We start from the raw sequence: 23,015 nt of genomic DNA, 5'->3' as shown, positions 1-23,015 counted from the left end.
GGACACACCTGGGCACACCTGGGATACACCTGGGATACACCTGAGATACACCTGGGATACACCTGGGATACACCTGGGGCACACCTGGGCACACCTGGGCACACCTGGGATACACCTGGGCACACCTGGGGCACACCTGGGCACACCTGGGATACACCTGGGCACACCTGGGCTACACCTGGGACACACCTGGGACACACCTGGGGCACACCTGGGACACACCTGGGCACACCTGGGATACACCTGGGACACACCTGGGATACACCTGGGCACACCTGGGCACACCTGGGATACACCTGGGACACACCTGGGATACACCTGGGGCACACCTGGGGCACACCTGGGATACACCTGGGATACACCTGGGATACACCTGGGCTACACCTGGGATACACCTGGGGCACACCTGGGGCACACCTGGGATACACCTGGGGCACACCTGGGACACACCTGGGGCACACCTGGGCACACCTGGATACACTGGGATACACCTGGGGCACACCTGGGCACACCTGGGATACACCTGGGGCACACCTGGGACACACCGGGGCACACCTGGGGCACACCTGGGGCACACCTGGGATACACCTGGGTACACCTGGGTACACCTGGGCACACCTGGGATACACCTGGGCCATGGGTACACCTCCGGGTTGAGCCCTCCCTGCACGTAGCCTCCTGGGGCACCTGCACCTGGGGGTGACACACCCTGGCACACCTGGTGGAACTCTGGGATACACCTGGGGCACACCTGGGATACACCTGGGACACGCCTGGGGCACCTGGGGGGGACACACACCTGGGCACACCTGGGATACACCTGAGATACACCTGGGACACACCTGGGATACACCTGGGACACACCTGGGACACACCTGGGACACACCTGGGATACACCTGGGGCACACCTGGGACACACCTGGGACACACCTGGGACACACCTGGACACACCTGGGATACACCTGGGGCACACCTGGGACACACCTGGGATACACCTGGGGCACACCTGGGGCACACCTGGGATACACCTGGGCACACCTGGGATACACCTGGGCACACCTGGGACACACCTGGGATACACCTGGGGCACACCTGGGATACACCTGGGATACACCTGGGATACACCTGGGGCACACCTGGGCACACCTGGGCACACCTGGGCTACACCTGGGATACACCTGGGGCACACCTGGGATACACCTGGGACACACCTGGGATACACCTGGGATACACCTGGGCACACCTGGGCACACCTGGGGCACACCTGGGCACACCTGGGCACACCTGGCATGGGGGACACACACCTGGGGTGGGAGCTAAAGGTCCCTGGGGGGTCCCACACCCCATTTTTAACCAATTTTTGCCATTTTGGGGGATTTTTTCAGGGTTTTTTTGCCTGGGATAATCTGGGGGGTTCTCTCTAATTTGGGGAGGGGTCCTGACGGGTTTTTGGGGTCCCCCCAGTCGCAGGACCCCCCTCCCACGGTGGCCCTGGGGGTGTTTTGGGGGGTCCCACACCCCATTTTTGACCGATTTTTGCCATTTTTGGAGGGATTTTTTTGGGGGTTTTTTAAGCATTTCTGATGGGGTTTTTTTTGTGGGGGCTCTCTCTAATTTGGGGAGGGGTCCTGGCGGGTTTGGTGCCCCCCCAGTCCCAGGACCCCCCTTCAAGATGGTTTTGGGGCGTCCCAAACCCCATTTTTGACCGATTTTTGCCATTTTTAGGTAATTTCTCAGGATTTTTTTGGCCTGTTTCAGTCAGGACAATTTGGGGAGGATCTCTCTAATTTGGGGAGGGGTCCTGACGTGTTTTGGTGCTTCCCCAGCCCCAGGACCCCCCCTCAAGATGGTTTTGGGGGGGTCCCACACCCCATTTTTGACCGATTTTTGCCATTTTTGGAGGGATTTTTTGGGGTTTTTTAAGCAATTCTGACGGGTTTTTCTGGGGGTTCTCTCTAATTTGGGGAGGGGTCCTGACGGGTTTGGTGCCCCCCCCAGGCGCAGGACCCCCCTCCCACGGTGGCCCTGGGGGTGTTTTGGGGGGTCCCACACCCCATTTCTGACCCATTTTCCCCATTTTTGGGGGGATTTTTTCGGGGTTTTTTGGCCTGGGATAATCTGGGGCGCTCTCTCTAATTTGGGGAGGGGTCCTGACGGTTCTTGGTGCCCCCCCCAGTCGCAGGACCCCCCTCCCACGGTGGCCCTGGGCGTGGCCGTGCTGCGGGAGCTGCTGCGCTTCTCGGCGCAGCTGCCGGAGCTGGCGCGGGACATCGGCACCAACCACATCCCCGGCATCCTCACCTCCCTGCTGGCCCTGCGGCCCGAGGTCTGCGCCTGAAATGGGGCTGGGGGCTCCAAATGGGGCTGGGGGCTTCGGGGGGAGTCGGTCTGGGGGGTTATGGGGAAAAAACGGGAGAAAACGGGGTTAAAATTGAGAAAATGAGATTAAAACGGGGACCAGAAAGGGTTAAAATGGGATTAAAGTGGGGCTGGGGGCACGAAATGGGTCTGGGGGCTTCGGGGGTCGGTTTGGGGGGTTTTGGGGAAAAAGCAGGAAAAAATGGGAAAAAAACCGGGAAAAAACGGGCTTAAAATTGAGAAAATAAGATTAAAACGGGAACTAGAAAGGGTTAAAATGGGATTAAAGTGGGTCTGGGGGCTCGAAATGGGTCTGGGGGCTTTGGGGGGGGTCGGTTTGGGGGTTATGGGGAAAAACTGGGAAAAACGGGTTAAAATTGAGAAAATGAGATTAAAACGGGGACTAGAAAGGGTTAAAATGGCATTAAAGTGGGTCTGGGGGCACAAAATGGGTCTGGGGGCTTTGGGGGTCGGTTTGGGGGGTTTGGGGGAAAAATGGGAAAAGCGGGGTTAAAATGGAGAAAATGGGGTTAAAATGCAGAAAAATGGGATTAAGATGGAAAGAAATAGGGATTGAAAGGGTTAAAATGGGTCTGGGGGCTTCAATTGGGTCTGGGGGCTTTGGGGGCGGTTTGGGGGGGTTAGGGGGGAAAAAATGGGAAAAAACGGGGTTAAAATGGAGAAAATGGGATTATAGTGGGGGTTTAAGGGGTTAAAATGGGAACAGAAAGGGTTAAAATGAGTCTGGGGGCTTCAAATGGGTCTGGGGGCTTCGGGGGGGCGGTCTGGGGGGTTTTTGGTGGGGGAAATGGGAAAAAATGGCATTGAAATGGAGAAAAATGGGGACAGAAAGGGTTAAAATGGGTCTGGGGGCTCGAATTGGGTCTGGGGGCTTTGGGGGGCTCCTGGGGGTTGGTTTGGGGGGGATTTTTTGGGATTTCTGGGAATTTGAGGACCTCAGAAATTTGGGGAGGGGTCGAGGGGTCCCGAATAATTTGGGGAGGGGTCTCGGTGAATTTGGGGAGGGGTCTCAGCCCTTTCCTGCCTCTCCAGTCTCCACCCTGGATGGGATTTGGGGCGTTTTTTGGGGGGGAATTTTTGGGATTTTTGGGCTCTCGGAAATTTGGGGAGGGGTCGGGGGGTCCCAAATAATTTGGGGAGGGGTCTCGGTGAATTTGGGGAGGGGTCTCAGCCCATTTCCCCCCCCTCAGTGCGAGCTCTCCACGCTGGAGGGGATCAAGTCCTGCCTGTCCTTCTACCCCGGCGCCTGCGGCTCCATGAGGGTGAGACCCCTCCCCAAAATCCCCCTTGGGGGGTCCCTGAGCCCCCTCCCCAATTTAGGGGGAATTTGGGGAGGGGTCTGGACCCCGGGACCCCCCAAAATCCCCAAATCCCCCAAAAATCTCCCCAAATTCCTCCCTGGGGGTTCCTTGAGCCCCCTCCCCAATTTAAGGGGAATTTGGGGAGGGGTCTCGGCCCCGGGACCCCCCGAAATCTCCCCAAATTTTCTCTGGGGAGTCCCTGAGCCCCCTCCCCAATTTAGGGGAAATCTGGGGAGGGGTCTCAGCCTCGGGACCCCCCAAAATCTCCCCAGAATCCCCCCAAATCAACCCCCCAAATACCCAAATTCCTCCCTGGGGGTTCCTTGAGCCCCCTCCCCAATTTAAGGGGAATTTGGGGAGGGGTCTCGGCCCCGGGACCCCCCGAAATCCCTCCAAATTTCCCCTCCCTGCGGTTCAATGAGGGTGAGACCCCCACCCAAAATCCCCAAATCCCCCAAAAATCCCCCCAAAATCCCCCTTGGGGGGTCCCTGAGCCCCCTCCCCAATTTAGGGGAAATTTGGGGAGGGGTCTCAGCCCCGGGACCCCCCGGACCCCAAATCCTCCCCTGGGGGTTCCCGCCTCCCCTCCCCCAATTGGGAATTTGGGGAGGGGTCTCTGCCCCAAAATCCCTCCAAAATCTCCCCAAATTTCCCCTCCCCGCGGCTCCATGAGGGTGAGACCCCCACCCAAAATCCCCAAATCCCCCTTGGGGGGTCCCCGAGCCCCCTCCCCAATTTAGGGGAAATTTGGGGAGGGGTCTCGGCCCCAGGACCCCCCGAAATCCCCCCAAAATCCCCCCAAATCAACCCCCCAAATCCCCAAATCCCCCTTGGGGGGTCCCCGAGCCCCCTCCCCAATTTAGGGGAAATTTGGGGAGGGGTCTCGGCCCCGGGACCCCCCGAAATCTCCCCGAAATTTCGCGCCCAGGGGAAGCTGGCGGCGCATTTCCTGTCGCGCATCGACAGCGAGAGCCCCCGGCTGCAGCAGGTGGGGCCCGAATTGGGGCCATTCTGGGGTTTTTGGGCATTTTGGGGTTTTTGGGGGGGTTTGGGGGTTTTTTGGGGAATTCGGGTTTTTTGGGGGAGATTTTGGGGTTTTTTGGGGATTGGGGTTTTGGGGTTTTGGGGGGAGGATTTTGGGGTTTTGGGGGGTTTTTGGGGGTCCTGGGATGTTTTGGGGTGGGATTTTGGGGTTTTTTGGGGAGATTTTGGGGAGTTTTTTGGGGGGAATTTGGGGTTTTTGGGGGTTTTGGGGGATTTTGGGGGTTTTTTTGGGGGTCCTGGGATGGTTTTGGGGGGATTTTTGGGGTTTTTGGGGGATTTTTGGGGTTTTTGGGGGGTCCTGGGATGGTTTTGGGGTGGGATTTTGGGGTTTTGGGGGGGAGATTTTTGGGGTTTTTGGGGGTTTTGGGGGGGGTTTTTGGGGTTTTTTGGGGGATTTTGGGGTTTTTGGGGGTCCTGGGATGGTTTTGGGGTGGGATTTTGGGGTTTTTTTTGGGGAATTTTGGGGGTTTTTTGGGGGGTTCTGGGGCTTTTTGGGGTTGGGATTTTGGGGTTTTTTGGGGGTCGGATTTTTGGGGGAGTTTTTGGGGTTTTGGGGTGTTTGGGGTTTTTGGGGTGGGATTTTTGGGGGATTTTGGGGGTTTTTGGGGAGTCCTGGGATGGTTTTGGGGTGGGATTTTGGGGTTTTTTTTGGGGAATTTGGGGTTTTTTGGGGGGTCCTGGGATTGTTTTGGGGTGGGATTTTGGGGTTTTTTTGGGGAGATTTTGGGGGGGTTTTTGGGGAGGATTTGGGGGTTTTTGGGGGGGATTTTGGGGTTTTTTTGGGGGGTCCTGGGATGGTTTTGGGGAGGGATTTTGGGGTTTTTTGGGGGGAATTTGGGGTTTTTTTGGGGGGTCCTGGGATGGTTTTGGGGAGGGATTTTGGGGTTTTTTGGGGGGAATTTGGGGTTTTTGGGGGGTCCTGGGATGGTTTTGGGGTGCGATTTTGGGGTTTTTTTGGGGAGATTTTGGGGAGTTTTTTGGGGGGAATTTGGGGTTTTTTGGGGGGGATTTTTGGGGATTTGGGGTTTTTGGGGGGTCCTGGGATGGTTTTGGGGAGGGATTTTGGGGTTTTTGGGGGGAATTTGGGGTTTTTGGGGGTCCTGGGACTGTTTTGGGGTGGGATTTTGGGGTTTTTGGGGGAGATTTTGGGGAGTTTTTGGGGAATTTGGGGTTTTTTGGGGGGGATTTTTGGGGATTTTGGGGTTTTTTTGGGGGGTCCTGGGATGGTTTTGGGGAGGGATTTTGGGGGTTTTTGGGGGAATTTGGGGTTTTGGGGGTCCTGGGTTTGGGGATTTTGGGGTTTTGGGGGGGTTTTGGGGTTTTTGGGGAATTTGGGGTTTTGGGGGGTCCTGGGATGGTTTTGGGGAGGGATTTTGGGGTTTTGGGGGAATTTGGGGGTTTTGGGGGGTTGGGGTTTTTGGGGTTTTTGGGGGTCCTGGGATGTTTTGGGGTGCGATTTTGGGGTTTTTTTGGGGAGATTTTGGGGAGTTTTTTGGGGGGAATTTGGGGTTTTTTGGGGGGGATTTTTGGAGATTTTGGGGTTTTTTTGGGGGGTCTTGGGACGGTTTGGGATGGGATTTTGGGGTTTTTTGGGGGGAGATTTTGGGGTTTTTTGGGGGGGATTTTCGGGGATTTTGGGGTTTTTTGGGGAGATTTTGGGGAGTTTTTGGGGGAATTTGGGGTTTTTTGGGGGGGATTTTGGGGGATTTTGGGGTTTTTTTTGGGGCGTCGTGGGACTATTTTGGGAGGGATTTTGGGGTTTTTTGGGGAGATTTGGGGTTTTTTTGGGGGAGATTTTCAGGGATTTTGGTTTTTTTTTCAGGGATCCTGGGATGGTTTGGGGTGGGATTTTGGGAGGGATTTTGGGGATTTTTTGGGTTTTTGGGGGTTTTTTGGGGGGATCTTGGTCTTTCTGGGGTTGATTTTGGGGTTTTTTGGGGGGGATTTTGGGGTTTTTTTTTGGGTGGTTTTGGGGTATCCTGAGATGGTTTGGGGAGGGATTTTGAGGAGTTTTTTTGGGGGGGATTTTGGGGTTTTTGGGGGTCCTGGGGTGGTTTGGGGGGATTTTGAGGGGGATTTGGGGGGGTGTTTCAGGGGTTTTTTTTGGGATTTTTTTTCGGGTTTTTTGGGGGGGATTTTTGGGGGGTTTTTGGGGGTTTTTGGGGGGGTTTTATGTTTTTTTGGGGCTCCTGATCCCGTTTTTTACCATTCTCGTCTGGCCCGCGAGTGCCGCGCGCTGCTGAGGCACTTCTGGGGGATTTTGGGGCAGTTTTGGGGGGTTCTGGGGCAGTTCTGGGGGTTTTTGGGATCCTGGATCAGAATTTTGGGGTCCCAGCCCCATTTTTGGGGTCCCTGACCCCATTTTTGGGGTTCCTGACCCCGTTTTTCCCCGTTTTCAGCTGCCCTGTGAGTGCAGCGCGTTGGGTTGGGCGTTCTGAGTTTGGGGGAAATTTTGGGAGTTCTGGGGCAGTTTTGGGGAATTTTTGGGCGTTTCCTGGGCACTTCCTCGGGGTTTTTTGGGGCCCTGAATCAGAATTTTGGGGTCCCAGCCCCATTTTTGGGGTCCCTGGCCCCGGTTTTGGGGTTCCTGGCCCCTTTTCTCCCCATTCCAAGCTGACCTGCGAGTGCTCCCCATGGGGCTGGGCGTTCTGGGGCAGTTTTGGGGAATTTTTGGGAGTTCTGAGGCGGTTTCTGGGGTTTTTTTGGGGTCCTGGATCAGAATTTTGGGGTCCCAGCCCCATTTTTGGGGGTCCCTAACCCATTTTTCCCCATTTCCAGCTGGCCTGTGAGTGCTACGCGCTGGGCTGAGGTTTCTGGGGAAGTTTTGGGGGATTTTGGGGCAGGTTTTGGGCATTCTGGGCGTTTCCTGGGCACTTTCTAGGGGTTTTTTGGGGTCCTGAATCAGAATTTTGGGGTCCGACCCCCATTTTTGGGATCCCTAACCCTGTTTTCCCCATTTCCAGCTGGCATGTGAGTGCTGTGCGCTGGGACAATGTTTCTGGGGCAGTTCTGGGGCACTTTTGGGGGATTTTGGGGCAGTTCCTGGGGGTTTTTTGGGGTCCTGGATCAGAATTTTGGGGTCCCAGCCCCATTTTTGGGGTCCCTGACTCCATTTTTGGGGTCCCAGCCCCGGTTTTGGGGTCCCTGAGCCCGTTTCTCCCCATCCCCAGCTGGTGTGCGAGTGCTACGCGCTGCTGCCGGCGCCGGGCTGGGGCAGTTCTGGGGCAGTTTTTGGGGATTTTGGGGCAGTTCCTGGGGGGTTTTTGAGGGTCCTGGATCAGAATTTTGGTGTCCCAGCCCCATTTTTGGGGTCCTTAACCCCATTTTTCCCCATTTCCAGCTGGCCTGTGAGTGCTACGCGCTGCTGCCGCCGCCGGGCTGGGGCAGTTCTGGGGCAGTTCTGGGGCAGTTCTGGGGAATTTTGGGGCAGTTCCTGGGGGTTTTTTGGGGTCCTGAATCAGAATTTTGGTGTTTCGGGGTCGTTTCTGGGGTCCCTGACCCCGTTTTTGCCCATTTCCAGCTGGCGTGCGAGTGCTACGCGCTGCTGCCGGCGCTGGGCCGCGGTTTCTCGCAGGGGCTGCGGCACACCGAGTGCTGGCAGCAGCAGCTGCAGGGCGTGCTGGCCACGCTGCACGGCCTGCTGGGGGCGCTCTTCGAGGGATGTGAGACTGGTGAGGGCTCCTGGGGGGATTTGGGGTCATTTGGGGTGATTTATGTGGAATTTGGGGTGGTTTATGGGGGATTTGGGGTGGTTTATGGGGGATTTGGGGTGGTTTATAGGGGATTTGGGGTGGTTTATGTAGAATTTGGGGTGGTTTATGGGGGATTTGGGGTGGTTTATGTGGAATTTGGGGTGGTTTATGGGGGATTTGGGGTGGTTTATGGGGGATTTGGGGTGGTTTATGTGGAATTTGGGGTGGTTTATGGGGGATTTGGGGTGGTTTATGGGGGATTTGGGGTGGTTTATGGGGGATTTGGGGTGGTTTATGGGGGATTTGGGGTGATTTATGTGGAATTTGGGGTGGTTTATGGGGGATTTGGGGTGGTTTATGTGGAATTTGGGGTGATTTATGGGGGATTTGGGGTGGTTTATGTGGAATTTGGGGTGATTTATGTGGAATTTGGGGTGATTTATGGGGGATTTGGGGTGGTTTATGTAGAATTTGGGGTGGTTTATGGGGGATTTGGGGTGGTTTATGTGGAATTTGGGGTGGTTTATGGGGGATTTGGGGTGGTTTATGTGGAATTTGGGGTGGTTTATGGGGGATTTGGGGGTGGTTTATGGGGGATTTGGGGTGGTTTATGGGAATTTGGGGTGGTTTATGTGGGATTTGGGGTGGTTTATGTGGAATTTGGGGTGGTTTATGTGGGGATTTGGGGTGGTTTATGTGGAATTTGGGGTGGTTTATGGGGGATTTGGGGGGTCCTGGCCACGCTGCACGGCCTGCTGGGGGCGCTGTTCGAGGGATGTGAGACTGGTGAGGGCTCCTGGGGGATTTGGGGTCATTTGGGGTGATTTATGTGGAATTTGGGGTGGTTTATGGGGGATTTGGGGTGGTTTATGTGGAATTTGGGGTGATTTATGGGGGATTTGGGGTGGTTTATGTGGAATTTGGGGTGGTTTATGGGGGATTTGGGGTGGTTTATGGGGGATTTGGGGGGTCCTGGCCACGGGTGGTTTACGTGGCTGCTGGGGGTGTTTTAGGGTGTGAGACTGGGAGGGCTCCTGGGGGGATTTGGGGTCATTTGGGGTGATTTATGGGGGATTTGGGGTGATTTATGGGGGATTTGGGGTGGTTTGTGGGGGATTTGGGGTGATTTATGGGGGATTTGGGGTGGTTTATGGGGGATTTGGGATGATTTATATGGGATTTGGGGTGGTTTATGGGGAATTTGGGGTGGTTTATGTGGAATTTGGGGTGGTTTATGGGGGATTTGGGGTGGTTTATGTGGAATTTGGGGTGGTTTATGTGGAATTTGGGGTGGTTTATGGGGGATTTGGGGTGGTTTATGGGGGCTTTGGGGGGTTTATGTATGACACTGCACGGCCTGCTGGGGGCGCTGTTCCAGGGATGTGGGCTGGTGTAGGGGGCGGGGGATTTGGGGGAGAGTGGGGTCATTTGGGGTGATTTATGGGGGATTTGGGGTGGTTTATGGGGGATTTGGGGTGATTTATGTGGAATTTGGGGTGGTTTATGGGGGATTTGGGGTGATTTATGTGGAATTTGGGGTGGTTTATGGGGGATTTGGGGTGGTTTATGGGGGATTTGGGGGTGGTTTATGTGGAATTTGGGGTGGTTTATGTGGATTTGGGGTGGTTTATGGGGGATTTGGGGGGGTCCGCCACGCGGCACGGCGCGCTTTGGGGTGTTTGAGGGATTGGTGAGACTGGTGAGGGCTCCTGGGGGATTTGGGGGTCATTTGGGGTGATTTATGGGGAATTTGGGGTGGTTTATGGGGGATTTGGGGTGGTTTATGGGGGATTTGGGGTGGTTTATGTGGAATTTGGGGTGGTTTATGGGGGATTTGGGGTGATTTATGTGGAATTTGGGGTGATTTATGTGGAATTTGGGGTGGTTTATGTGGAATTTGGGGTGGTTTGTGGGAATTTGGGGTGGTTTATGGGGGATTTGGGGTGATTTATGGGGGATTTGGGGTGGTTTGTGGGGGATTTGGGGGTGGTTTATGGGGGATTTGGGGTGGTTTATGGGGGATTTGGGGGGTCCTGGGCACCCTGCACGGCCTGCTGGGGGCGCTCTTCGAGGGCTGCGAGACTGGTGAGGGCTCCTGGGGGAATTTGGGGTCACTTCGGGGAGATTTGGGGTCTTTGGAGGGGATTTGGGGTCATTTGGGATCATTTTGGGGTCAATTGGGGTCATTTGGGGGGGTTTGGGGTCATTTGGGGGGGTTTGGGGGGATTTGGGGTCAATTTGGGTTATTTGGGGGGATTTGGGGTCATTTCAGGTCATTTGGGGTCATTTGGGATCATTTTGGGGGGGATTTGGGGTCAATTGGGGTCATTTGGGGGCATTTGGGGGCATTTGGGGGGGATTTGGGGGGATTTGGGCTTCTTTAGGGTTGTTAAAAGGAGACGAGGCTTTTGGGTTAATTTTTGGGTTCATTTGGGGGGATTTTGGGGTTATTTGGGGGGAATTTGGGGTGTTTTAAGGGTCTTACAGGGTTGCTGAAAGGAACTGAGGATTTTGGGGTGAATTTTGGGGACATCTGGGGAGGTTTTGGGGTCCTGTGGGGCTGTTGAAGGGAGCTGAGGATTTTGGGGTGAATTTGGGGTTTTTTGGCTCCCAGATCCGCTCCCGTACGAGGGTCCCGGGGTGGAGCTGCTGCTGCCCCCGCCCCAGGACGACGCTGGGGGGATCCTGACCCTGCACTCGAGGTTTTCGGGGCTCTGCCGCCTCCTCAAGCTGCTCCTCAGGTACCAAAATCCCCGAAATTCACCCCAAAAATCACCAAAAGCCCAAAATCCCCGTCAAAATCAACTCGGGGACGCCAAAATTCCACTTCACGTGCAGCCAGGAGCCCCCAAAACCCCAAAATCTTCCCCAAAATTCACCCTGGGAGCCCCCAGACCCCTCCCAGTCCCATTCCCAGTCCATCCCAGTCCATCCCAGTTCAATCCCAGTTTGATCCCAATTCCTCCCAGTCCATCCCAGTTCAATCCCAGTCCATCCCAGTCCCTCCCAGTCCCTTCCAGTCCATCCCAGTCCCTCCCAGTCCCTCCCAGTCCCTCCCAGTCCCTCCCAGTCCATCCCAGTCCATCCCAGTCCCTCCCAGTCCCTCCCAGTCCCTCCCAGTTCAATCCCAGTTTGATCCCAGTCCATCCCAGTTCATCCCAGTTCCATCCCAGTTCAATCCCAGTCCATCCCAGTCCATCCCAGTTCAATCCCAGTCCCTCCCAGTCCCTCCCAGTCCATCCCAGTCCCTCCCAGTCCCTCCCAGTCCATCCCAGTTCAATCCCAGTCCATCCCAGTCCATCCCAGTTCAATCCCAGTCCCTCCCAGTCCCTCCCAGTCCATCCCAGTCCCTCCCAGTCCCTCCCAGTCCATCCCAGTCCCTCCCAGTTCCATCCCAGTCCCTCCCAGTCCATCCCAGTCCATCCCAGTCCCTCCCAGTCCATCCCAGTCCATCCCAGTCCATCCCAGTCCATCCCAGTTCAATCCCAGTCCCTCCCAGTCCCTCCCAGTCCATCCCAGTCCATCCCAGTTCAATCCCAGTCCCTCCCAGTCCCTCCCAGTCCCTCCCAGTCCCTCCCAGTCCATCCCAGTTCCATCCCAGTCCATCCCAGTCCATCCCAATCTCCCAGTCCCTCCCAGTCCCTCCCAATCCCTCCCAGTCCATCCCAGTCCATCCCAAATCATCCCAGTCCATCCCAATCCCTCCCATTAATCCCAATTCAATCCCCACTCCAGTCATCCAATCCCCCCAATCCCCCAATCCATCCCAATCCCCCCCAATCCATCCCAATCACCATCTCCCCCAAATCAATCCCAACCCTTTATCCCATCCCCATCCCCCATATCCCACTAAAATTCAAAATCATCCCCAAAAACCCAAAATCATCCCCAAAAAACCCCAAAAATCCCAAAAACCCCAAAAACCCAAAATCATCCCCAAAACCCCAAAATATCCCAAAACCCCAAAATCATCCCCAAAAACCCCAAAATATCCCCAAAACCCCAAAATATCCCCAAAAACCCCAAAATCATCCCCAAAACCCCAAAAATCATCCCCAAAAACCCCAAAATCATCCCCAAAAACCCCAAAATCATCCCCAAAACCCCAAAAATCATCCCAAAAACCCCAAAATCATCCCCAAAAACCCCAAAATCATCCCCAAAAACCCCAAAATCATCCCCAAAAACCCCAAAACCCCAAAAATCATCCCCAAAAACCCCAAAATCATCCCCAAAACCCCAAAATCATCCCCCAAAAACCCCAAAATCATCCCCAAAAACCCCAAAATCATCCCAACCCCCAAAATCATCCCCAAAAACCCCAAAATCATCCCCAAAAAACCCAAAATCATCCCCAAAAACCCCAAAATCATCCCAAAACCCCAAAATCATCCCCAAAAACCCCAAAATCATCCCCAAAACCCCAAAATCATCCCCAAAACCCCAAAATCATCCCCAAAACCCCAAAACATCCCCCAAACCCCAAAATCATCCCCAAAACCACCCAAAATCATCCCCAAAACCCCAAAATCATCCCCAAAAACCCCAAAATCATCCCCAAAAAACCCCAAAATCATCCCCAAAAAACCCCAAAATCATCCCCCAAAACCCAAAATCATCCCCAAAAACCCCAAAATCATCCCCAAAACCCCAAAACATCCCCAAAAACCCCCAAAACCCAAAATATCCCCAAAAACCCCAAAAATCCAAAACCCCAAAATATCCCCAAAACCCAAAATCATCCCCAAAACCCCAAAATCATCCCCCAAAAACCCCAAAATCATCCCCAAAACCCCAAAATCATCCCCAAAAACCCCAAAATCATCCCCAAAAAACCCCCCAAAATCATCCCCAAAAACCCCCAAAATCATCCCCAAAAAACCCAAAATCATCCCCAAAAACCCCAAAATCATCCCCAAAAACCCCAAAATCATCCCCAAAAAACCCCAAAATCATCCCCAAAACCCCAAATATCCCCAAAAACCCCAAAAACATCCCCGAAAAAACCCCAAAATCATCCCCAAAAACAAAAACCCCAAAATCATCCCCAAAAACCCCAAAATCATCCCCAAAAACCCCAAAATCATCCCCAAAAACCCCAAATATCCCCAAAAAACCCCAAATCATCCCCAAAACCCCAAAATCATCCCCAAAAACCCAAAATCATCCCCAAATCTCCCAAAACCCCAAAATCATCCCCAAAAACCCAAAATCATCCCCAAAAACCCCAAAATCATCCCCAAAAACCCCAAAATCATCCCCAAAAACCCCAAAATCATCCCCAAAAACCCCAAAATCATCCCCAAAAACCCCAAAATCATCCCCAAAAACCCAAAATCATCCCCAAAAACCCCAAAATCATCCCCAAAAACCCCAAAATCATCCCCAAAAAACCCCAAAATCATCCCCGAAAAACCCCAAAATCATCCCCAAAAAACCCCAAAATCATCCCCAAAACCCCAAAATCATCCCAAAAAACCCCAAAATCATCCCCAAAACCCCCAAAATCATCCCCAAAAACCCAAAATCATCCCCAAAAAACCCCAAAATCATCCCCAAAACCCCCAAAATCATCCCCAAAAACCCAAAATCATCCCCAAAAAACCCCCAAAATCATCCCCAAAAACCCCAAATCATCCCAAAAACCCCAAAATCATCCCCAAAACCCCAAAATCATCCCCAAAAACCCCAAAATCATCCCCAAAAACCCCAAAATCATCCCCAAAAACCCCCAAAATCATCCCCAAAACCCCAAAATCATCCCCAAAACCCCAAAATATCCCCAAAAACCCCAAAATCATCCCCAAAACCCCAAAATCATCCCCAAAACCCCAAAATCATCCCCAAAAACCCCAAAATCATCCCCAAAAACCCCAAAATCATCCCCAAAAACCCCAAAATCATCCCCAAAAAACCCCAAAATCATCCCCAAAAACCCAAAATACCCCCAAAAACCCCAAAATCATCCCCAAAACCCCAAAATCATCCCCAAAAAACCCCAAAATCATCCCCAAAAACCCCCAAAATCATCCCCAAAAACCCCAAAATCATCCCCAAAACCCCAAAATCATCCCCAAAAACCCCCAAAATATCCCCAAAACCAAAATATCCCCCCAAAATATCCCCAAAACCCCAAAATCATCCCCAAAAACCCCAAAATCATCCCCAAAAACCCCAAAATCATCCCCAAAAACCCCAAAATCATCCCCCAAAACCCCAAAATCATCCCAAAAACCCCAATCATCCCCCAAAAACCAAAAATCCCCAAAAACCCCAAAATATCCCCAAAACCCCAAAATCATCCCCAAAAACCCCAAAATCATCCCCAAAACCCAAAATATCCCCAAAAACCCCAAAATCATCCCCAAAAACCCCAAAATCATCCCCAAAAACCCCAAAATCATCCCCAAAACCCCAAAATCATCCCCAAAAACCCCAAAATCATCCCCAAAAAACCCCAAAATCATCCCCAAAACCCCAAAATCATCCCCAAAAACCCCAAAATATCCCAAAAACCCCAAAATCATCCCCAAAACCCCAAAATCATCCCAAAAAACCCCAAAATCATCCCCAAAAACCCAAAATCATCCCCAAAAACCCCAAAATCATCCCCAAAACAAAAATCATCCCCAAAACCCCAAAATCATCCCCAAAAACCCCAAAATCATCCCCAAAACCCAAAACCCCCAAAATCATCCCCAAAACCCCCAAAACATCCCCAAAACCCAAAATCATCCCCAAAAACCCCAAAAATCCCCCAAAAACCCCAAAAATCCCCAAAAAACACAAAATCATCCCCAAAAAACCCCAAAATCATCCCCAAAAAACCCAAAATCATCCCAAAACCCCAAAATCATCCCCAACCCAAAATCATCCCCAAAAACCCCAAACCAAAAATAAAACCCCAAAATATCCCCAAAAAACCCCAAAATATCCCCAAAACCCCCAAAATCATCCCCAAAAAACCCCAAAATCATCCCCAAAAACCCCAAAATCATCCCCAAAAACCCCAAAATCATCCCCAAAAACCCCAAAATCATCCCCAAAAACCCCAAAATATCCCCAAAACCCCAAAATCATCCCCAAAAACCCCAAAATCATCCCCAAAAACCCCAAAATCATCCCCAAAAACCCCAAAATCATCCCCAAAAAACCCCAAAAAATCATCCCCAAAAACCCCAAAATCATCCCCAAAAACCCCAAAATCATCCCCAAAAACCCCCAAAATCATCCCCAAAAACCCCAAAATCATCCCCAAAAAAACCCCAAAATCATCCCCAAAAAACCCCAAAATCATCCCCAAAAACCCCAAAATCATCCCCAAAAACCCCAAAATCATCCCCAAAAACCCCAAAATCATCCCCAAAAAAACCCCAAAATCTCCCCAAAAAACCCCAAAATCATCCCCAAAAACCCCAAAATCATCCCCAAAAACCCCAAAATCATCCCCAAAAAACCCCAAAATCATCCCCAAAACCCCCAAAATCCCCAAACCCCAAATATCCCCAACACCCAAAATCCCCAAAACCCCCCAAAATCATCCCCAAAACCCCAAAATCATCCCCAAAAACCCCAAAATCATCCCCAAAAACCCAAAATATCCCAAAAACCCCACCCAAAAACCCCAAAATCATCCCCAAAACCCCAAAATCACCCCCAAAAACCCCAAAATCATCCCCAAAAACCCCAAAAATCATCCCCAAAAACCCCAAAAATCCCAAAAACCCCAAAATCATCCCCAAAAAACCCCAAAATCATCCCCAAAAACCCCAAAATCATCCCCAAAAACCCCAAAATCATCCCCAAAACCCCCCAAATCACCCCCAAAAACCCCAAAATCATCCCCAAAAACCCCAAAATCATCCCCAAAACCCATCCCAAAAACCCCAAAATCATCCCCAAAACCCCAAAATCATCCCCAAAAAACCCCAAAATCATCCCCAAAACCCCCAAAATCATCCCCAAAAACCCCAAAATCATCCCCAAAAACCCCAAAATCATCCCCAAAAACCCCAAAATCATCCCCAAAAACCCCAAAATCATCCCAAAAACCCCAAAATCATCCCCAAAAACCCCAAAATCATCCCCAAAAAACCCCCAAAATCATCCCCAAAAACCCCAAAATCATCCCCAAAAACCCCAAAATCATCCCAAAACCCCAAAATCCCCCCAAAAACCCCAAAATCATCCCCAAAAACCCCAAAATCATCCCCAAAACCCCAAAATCATCCCCAAAAACCCCAAAATCATCCCAAAAAACCCCAAAATCATCCCCAAAACCCCAAAATCATCCCCAAAAACCCCAAAATCATCCCCAAAAACCCCAAAATCATCCCCAAAAAACCCCAAAATCATCCCCAAAAACCCAAAATCATCCCCAAAAACCCCAAAATCATCCCCAAAAAACCCCAAAATCATCCCCAAAAACCCCAAAATCATCCCCAAAAACCAAATCATCCCAAAAACCCCAAAATCATCCCCAAAAACCCCAAAATCATCCCCAAAACCCCAAAATCATCCCCAAAAACCCCAAAATCATCCCCAAAAACCCCAAAATCATCCCCAAAAACCCAAAATCATCCCCAAAAAAACCCCAAAATCATCCCCAAAAACCCCAAAATCATCCCAAAAACCCAAAATCATCCCCAAAAACCCCCCAAAATCATCCCCAAAAAACCCCCAAAATCATCCCCCCAAAAACCCCCCAAAATCATCCCCCAAAAAACCCCAAAATCATCCCCAAAAACCCCAAAATCATCCCCAAAAACCCCAAAATCATCCCCAAAAACCCCAAAATCATCCCCGAAAAACCCCAAAATCATCCCCAAAAACCCCAAAATCATCCCCCAAAACCCAAAATCATCCCCAAAAACCCCAAAATCATCCCAAAAACCCCAAAATCATCCCAAAATCATCCCCAAAAACCCCCAAAATCATCCCCAAAAACACCCAAAATCATCCCCAAAAACCCCAAAATCATCCCCAAAAAACCCCAAAATCATCCCCAAAAACCCAAAATCATCCCCAAAAACCCCAAAATCATCCCCAAAAACCCCAAAATCATCCCCAAAAAACCCCAAAATCATCCCCAAAAACCCCAAAATCATCCCCAACCCCAAAATATCCCAAAAATCATCCCCAAAAACCACCCAAAATCATCCCCCAAAACCCCAAAAATCCCCAAAACCCCAAAATCATCCCCAAAACCCCAAATCATCCCCAAAACCCAAAATCATCCCCAAAAACCCCAAAATCATCCCCAAAAAAACCCCCAAAAATCCCCAAAAACCCCAAAACCCCCCAAAAAAACCAAAAATCCCACCCCAAAAACACCCAAAATCACCCCAAAAACCCCAAAATCATCCCCCAAAAAACCCCAAAATCATCCCCAAAAAACCCCAAAATTACCTGAAAATTGCCCCAAAATCAGCCCAAGGAAAACCCCAAAATCGTCCTAAAATCACCTCAAAAATTACCCCAAAATCACCCCAAAAATCAACCAGAAATACCTTACTGGTCTGAACTGGTCCGTACTGGTTTCGCTTGTGTTTGTTTCTCATGGTTTAAACCGGTTTGTTCCAATTTAAACCAGTTTGTTCCAATTTCAATTGGTTTATTTCAACCTAAACCGGTTTATTTCAACTTAAATGAATTTATTATGGTTTATACTGGTCTGAACTGGTCCTTACTGGTCTGAACTGGTTCTTACGGGTTTCCCTTATTTATCATCGTTTAAACCGGTTTGTTCCAATTTAAACCGGTTTGTTCCCATTTCAATCGGTTCATTTCAACGTAAAGCAGTTTGTTTCAACTTAAATGAATTTATTATGGTTTATACTGGTCTGAACTGGTCCTTACTGGTCTGAGCTGGTCCTTACTGGTCTGAGCTGGTCCTTACTGGTTTGTCTTGTTTTAATTTATCTCAATTTACACTGGTTTGTCCCAGTTTAAACCGGTTTATTGCAATTTGAACCAGTTTGTTTCAACTTAAATGAATTTGTTATGGTTTATACGGGTCTGAACTGGTCTTTACTGGTCTGAACTGGTCTTTACTGGTTTCCCTCGTGTTTATTTCTCATGGTTTAAACCGGTTTATTCCAATTTAAACCAGTTTATTATGGTCTGTACTGGGTTATACTGGTCCATACTGGTCTGTACTGGTTTGTACTGGTCCATACTGGTCCGTACTGGTTTATACTGGTCCATACTGGTTCTGCAGAGCTGGTTTGGGGAGGGGCCCCTGCGGGGGCTGCTGCTGCCCCAGGTGCACCTGGACGCGCTCGACGTGCTGGGGGCGCTGCTGCTGGCGTGAGCAAACTGGGAGGGACTGGGATGGACTGGGATGGACTGGGATGGACTGGGATGGACTGGGAGGGACTGGGATGGACTGGGAGGGACTGGGATGGACTGGGATGGAACTGGGATGGACTGGGATGGACTGGGATGGACTGGGAGGGACTGGGATGGAACTGGGAGGGACTGGGATGGACTGGGAGGGACTGGGATGGACTGGGAGGGACTGGGATGGAACTGGGAGGGACTGGGAGGGACTGGGATGGAACTGGGATGGAACTGGGATGGACTGGGAGGGACTGGGATGGAACTGGGATGGACTGGGAGGGACTGGGAGGGACTGGGATTGAACTGGGATGGACTGGGATGGACTGGGAGGGACTGGGAGGGACTGGGGGGACTGGGATTGAACTGGGATGAACTGGGATGGACTGGGAGGGACTGGGATTGAACTGGGAGGGACTGGGATGGACTGGGATGGACTGGGAGGGACTGGGATGGACTGGGAGGGACTGGGAGGGACTGGTTATACTGGGATGGACTGGGAGGGACTGTGAAACAAACTGGGAGACAAAGTGGGAATACGGGGAGGGACTGGGACAAGAACTGGTTATACTGGGATAGACTGGGGGGGACTGGGAGACAAACTGGGAATACTGGGAGGGACTGGGAGAGACTGGGGGTACTGGGTTATACTGGGATAGACTGCAATATACTGGGATAAACTGGGTTATACTGGGATAGACTGGGACAGAGACTGGTTATACTGGGTTATACTGGGATAAACTGGGTTATACTGGGAGGGACTGGGGAGGAACTGAACTGGGCATGCTCAGAGGGCTCCAGGTGAATTTTGGGCATTTCTGGGGGGAATTTTTGGGATCTGGATGGATTTGGGGCAATTCCGGGTGGATTTTGGGGGATTTGGGGCAATTCCGGGTGGGTTTTTTTGGGAATTCTGACGGAATTTGGGGAATTTGGGGAATTGCAGGTGCGGGGCCCGCCTGGTGCGCTGGGGGTCCCTCCTGGGGGGGATTTTTGGGGGATTTTGGGCAATTCCGGGTGGATTTTTGGGGGGATTTTTGGGATTTTGGGCGGGGGATTTTTGGGGGATTTTAGGATTTTGGGCAATTCTGGGGGAATTTTTTTGGGAATTCTGACGGAATTTGGGGAACTGCAGGTGCGGGGCCCGCCTGGTGCGCTGGGGGTCCCTCCTTGGGGGGATTTTTGGGGGATTTTGGGCAATTCCAGGTGGATTTTTGGGGGGATTTTTAGGATTTTGGGCAATTCTGGGGGGATTTTTTTGGGAATTCTGACAGAATTTGGGGAACTGCAGGTGCGGGGCCCGCCTGGTGCGCTGGGGGTCCCTCCTCGGCCGCCTCTTCCCGCAGGTTCTGAGCTCCTGGAGCGGCCCCCGGAACCCCCCCCCGGGCCAGGAGAGACCCTTCGGGTACGGAAATGGGGGAAAAACGCCCAGAAATGGGAAAAAACAGCCGGGAAATGGGGAAAAAGACCAAAAAATGGGGAAAAAACAGCCGGGAAATGGGGAAAAAAACCAAAAAATGGGGAAAAAACACCTGGGAAATGGGGAAAAAAACCAAAAAATGGGGAAAAACAGCCGGGAAATGGGAAAAAAACCAAAAAAATGGGGAAAAACAGCCGGGAAATGGGGAAAAAAACCAAAAAATGGGGAAAAAACAGCCGGGAAATGGGGAAAAAAACCAAAAAATGGGAAAAAACAGCCGGGAAATGGGGAAAAAAACCCAAAAATGGGGAAAAAACAGCCGGGAAATGGGGAAAGAACCCAAAAAATGAGAAAAAACAGCTGGGAAATGGGGAAAAAACCAAAAAATGGGGAAAAAACAGCCGGGAAATGGGGAAAAGAACCCAAAAAATGAGAAAAAACACCTGGGAAATGGGGAAAAAACCAAAAAATGGGGAAAAAACAGCCGGAAATGGGGAAAGAACCCAAAAAATGGGGAAAAAATAGCCGGGAAATGGGGGAAAAAACCCCAAAAATGAGAATAAACAGCTGGGAAATGGGGAAAGAACCCAAAAAATGGGAAAAACCACCCAGGAAATGGGGAAAGAACCCAAAAAATGGGAAAAACCGCCCAGGAAATGGGGGAGAAACGCCCAGAAATGGGAAAAAACAGCCGGGAAATGGGGAAAAAAACAAAAAATGGGGAAAAAACACCTGGGAAATGGGGAAAAAAACCAAAAAATGGGAAAAAACAGCCGGGAAATGGGGAAAGAACCCAAAAAATGGGAAAAAACACCTGAGAAATGGGGAAAGAACCCAAAAAATGGGGAAAACCGCCCAGGAAATGGGGGAGAAACGCCCAGAAATGGGAAAAAACAGCCGGGAAATGGGGAAAAAAACCAAAAAATGGGGAAAAAATAGCCGGGAAATGGGGAAAGAAACCCCAAAAATGAGAAAAAACACCTGGGAAATGGGGAAAAAAACCAAAAATGGGGAAAAAACAGCCGGAAATGGGGGAAAAAACCAAAAAATGGGAAAAAACAGCCGGGAAATGGGGAAAGAAACCCCAAAAATGGGAAAAAACAGCCGGGAAATGGGGAAAAAAACCAAGAAATGGGGAAAAAACACCTGGGAAATGGGGAAAAAAACCAAAAAATGGGAAAAAACAGCCGGGAAATGGGGAAAGAAACCCCAAAAATGGGAAAAAACAGCCGGGAAATGGGGAAAAAAACCAAAAATGAGAATAAACACCTGGGAAATGGGGAAAAAACGCCCAGAAATGGGAAAAAACTCCCGGAAATGGGGAAAGAACCCAAAAAATGGGGAAAAAATAGCCGGGAAATGGGGGAAAAAACCCCAAAAATGAGAATAAACAGCTGGGAAATGGGGAAAGAACCAGAAAAATGGGAAAAACCACCCAGGAAATGGGGAAAGAACCCAAAAAATGGGAAAATGCCCAGGAAATGGGAGGAAAACACCCAGAAATAGGAAAAAACAGCCGGGAAATGGGGAAAAAAACCCAAAAAACGGGAAAAACCGCCTGGGAAATGGGAAAAATGGGAAAAAACACCCAGGAATCCCCAGAAGGGGATTTTTGGGGTGATTTTTTGGGTTTTTTGGGGGAGTTTTGGGGTCCCTGAGTTGAATTTTGGGGTCCCCAGGGCGGTTCGGAGCCGCCTGTACCAGGTGCTGGAGCTCTGGGTGCAGGGGGGGTTTTTGGGGGGTTGGGGTTTTTGGGGGGGTTTTTGGGGTGATTTTGGGGGTTTTGGGGTGGTTTTGGGGGGTTTTTGGGGTCCCTGATCCCGTTTTTGGCCCCCCCAGGGCAGTGCGGAGCCGCCTGTACCAGGTGCTGGAGCTCTGGGTGCAGGTGGCCGGGCCGGCCTCGGGGGTCCTGCAGAGCCCCGGGACCCCCAGCGAGGCTCTGCTGGCTCACCTGGTCAGCGACATCAGCCCGCCCAGCGACGGGGCCAAGGTGAGACCAAACCGCCCTGAATCACCCCAAACTGCCCTAAATCACCCCAAAACCGCCCTAAATCACCCCAAAACTGCCCTTCTGCACCCCAAAAGTGCGCTAAATCACCCCAAACCGCCCTAAATCACCCCAAAACTGCCCTAAATCACCCCAAAACCGCCCTAAATCACCCCAAACTGCCCTAAATCACCCCAAAACCGCCCTAAATCACCCCAAAACTGCCCTAAATCACCCCAAACTGCCCTAAATCACCCCAAAACTGCCCTAAATCACCCCAAACTGCCTTAAATCACCCCAAAACTGCCCTAAATCACCCCAAAACCGCCCTAAATCACCCCAAAACTGCCCTTCTGCACCCCAAAACTGCGCTAAATCACCCCAAAACTGCCCTAAATCACCCCAAAACTGCCCTTCTGCACCCCAAAACTGCGCTAAATCAACCCAAAACTGCCCTAAATCACCCCAAAACTGCCCTTCTGCACCCCAAAACCGCCCTAAATCACCCCAAACCACCCTAAATCACCCCAAAACCGCCCTAAATCACCCCAAAACTGCCCTTCTGCACCCCAAAACTGCCCTAAATCACCCCAAAACTGCCCTAAATCACCCCAAAACCGCCCTAAATCACCCCAAACCGCCCTGAATCACCCCAAAACCGCCCTAAATCACCCCAAAACTGCGCTAAATCACCCCAAAACTGCCCTAAATCACCCCAAAACTGCCCTAAATCACCCCAAAACCGCCCTAAATCACCCCAAACCGCCCTGAATCACCCCAAAACTGCCCTAAATCACCCCAAAACTGCCCTTCTGCACCCCAAAACTGCGCTAAATCACCCCAAACCGCCCTAA

The 23,015-nt window shown here is 51.2% G+C and overlaps 1 protein-coding gene across 1 annotated transcript in view; it reads left to right on the top strand.

The window, feature by feature from the left end:
* Nucleotides 1–23,015, top strand: part of PELP1 (proline, glutamate and leucine rich protein 1) — a 33,566-nt gene that overhangs the window by 3,513 nt on the left and 7,038 nt on the right. Inside the window, 8 exon segments of the mRNA XM_030969596.1 lie at nucleotides 2,177–2,326; nucleotides 3,570–3,641; nucleotides 4,609–4,668; nucleotides 8,245–8,395; nucleotides 11,031–11,157; nucleotides 18,614–18,724; nucleotides 20,046–20,159; nucleotides 22,014–22,164. Of these exon segments, the coding sequence (XP_030825456.1) occupies nucleotides 2,177–2,326; nucleotides 3,570–3,641; nucleotides 4,609–4,668; nucleotides 8,245–8,395; nucleotides 11,031–11,157; nucleotides 18,614–18,724; nucleotides 20,046–20,159; nucleotides 22,014–22,164 (936 nt within the window).

The sequence above is a fragment of the Camarhynchus parvulus genome, unplaced genomic scaffold, assembly GCF_901933205.1.
Source record: "Camarhynchus parvulus unplaced genomic scaffold, STF_HiC, whole genome shotgun sequence".
In the NCBI taxonomy this organism is placed as follows: Eukaryota; Metazoa; Chordata; class Aves; order Passeriformes; family Thraupidae; genus Camarhynchus; species Camarhynchus parvulus.
This window is presented reverse-complemented; position numbering and strand designations above follow the sequence as displayed.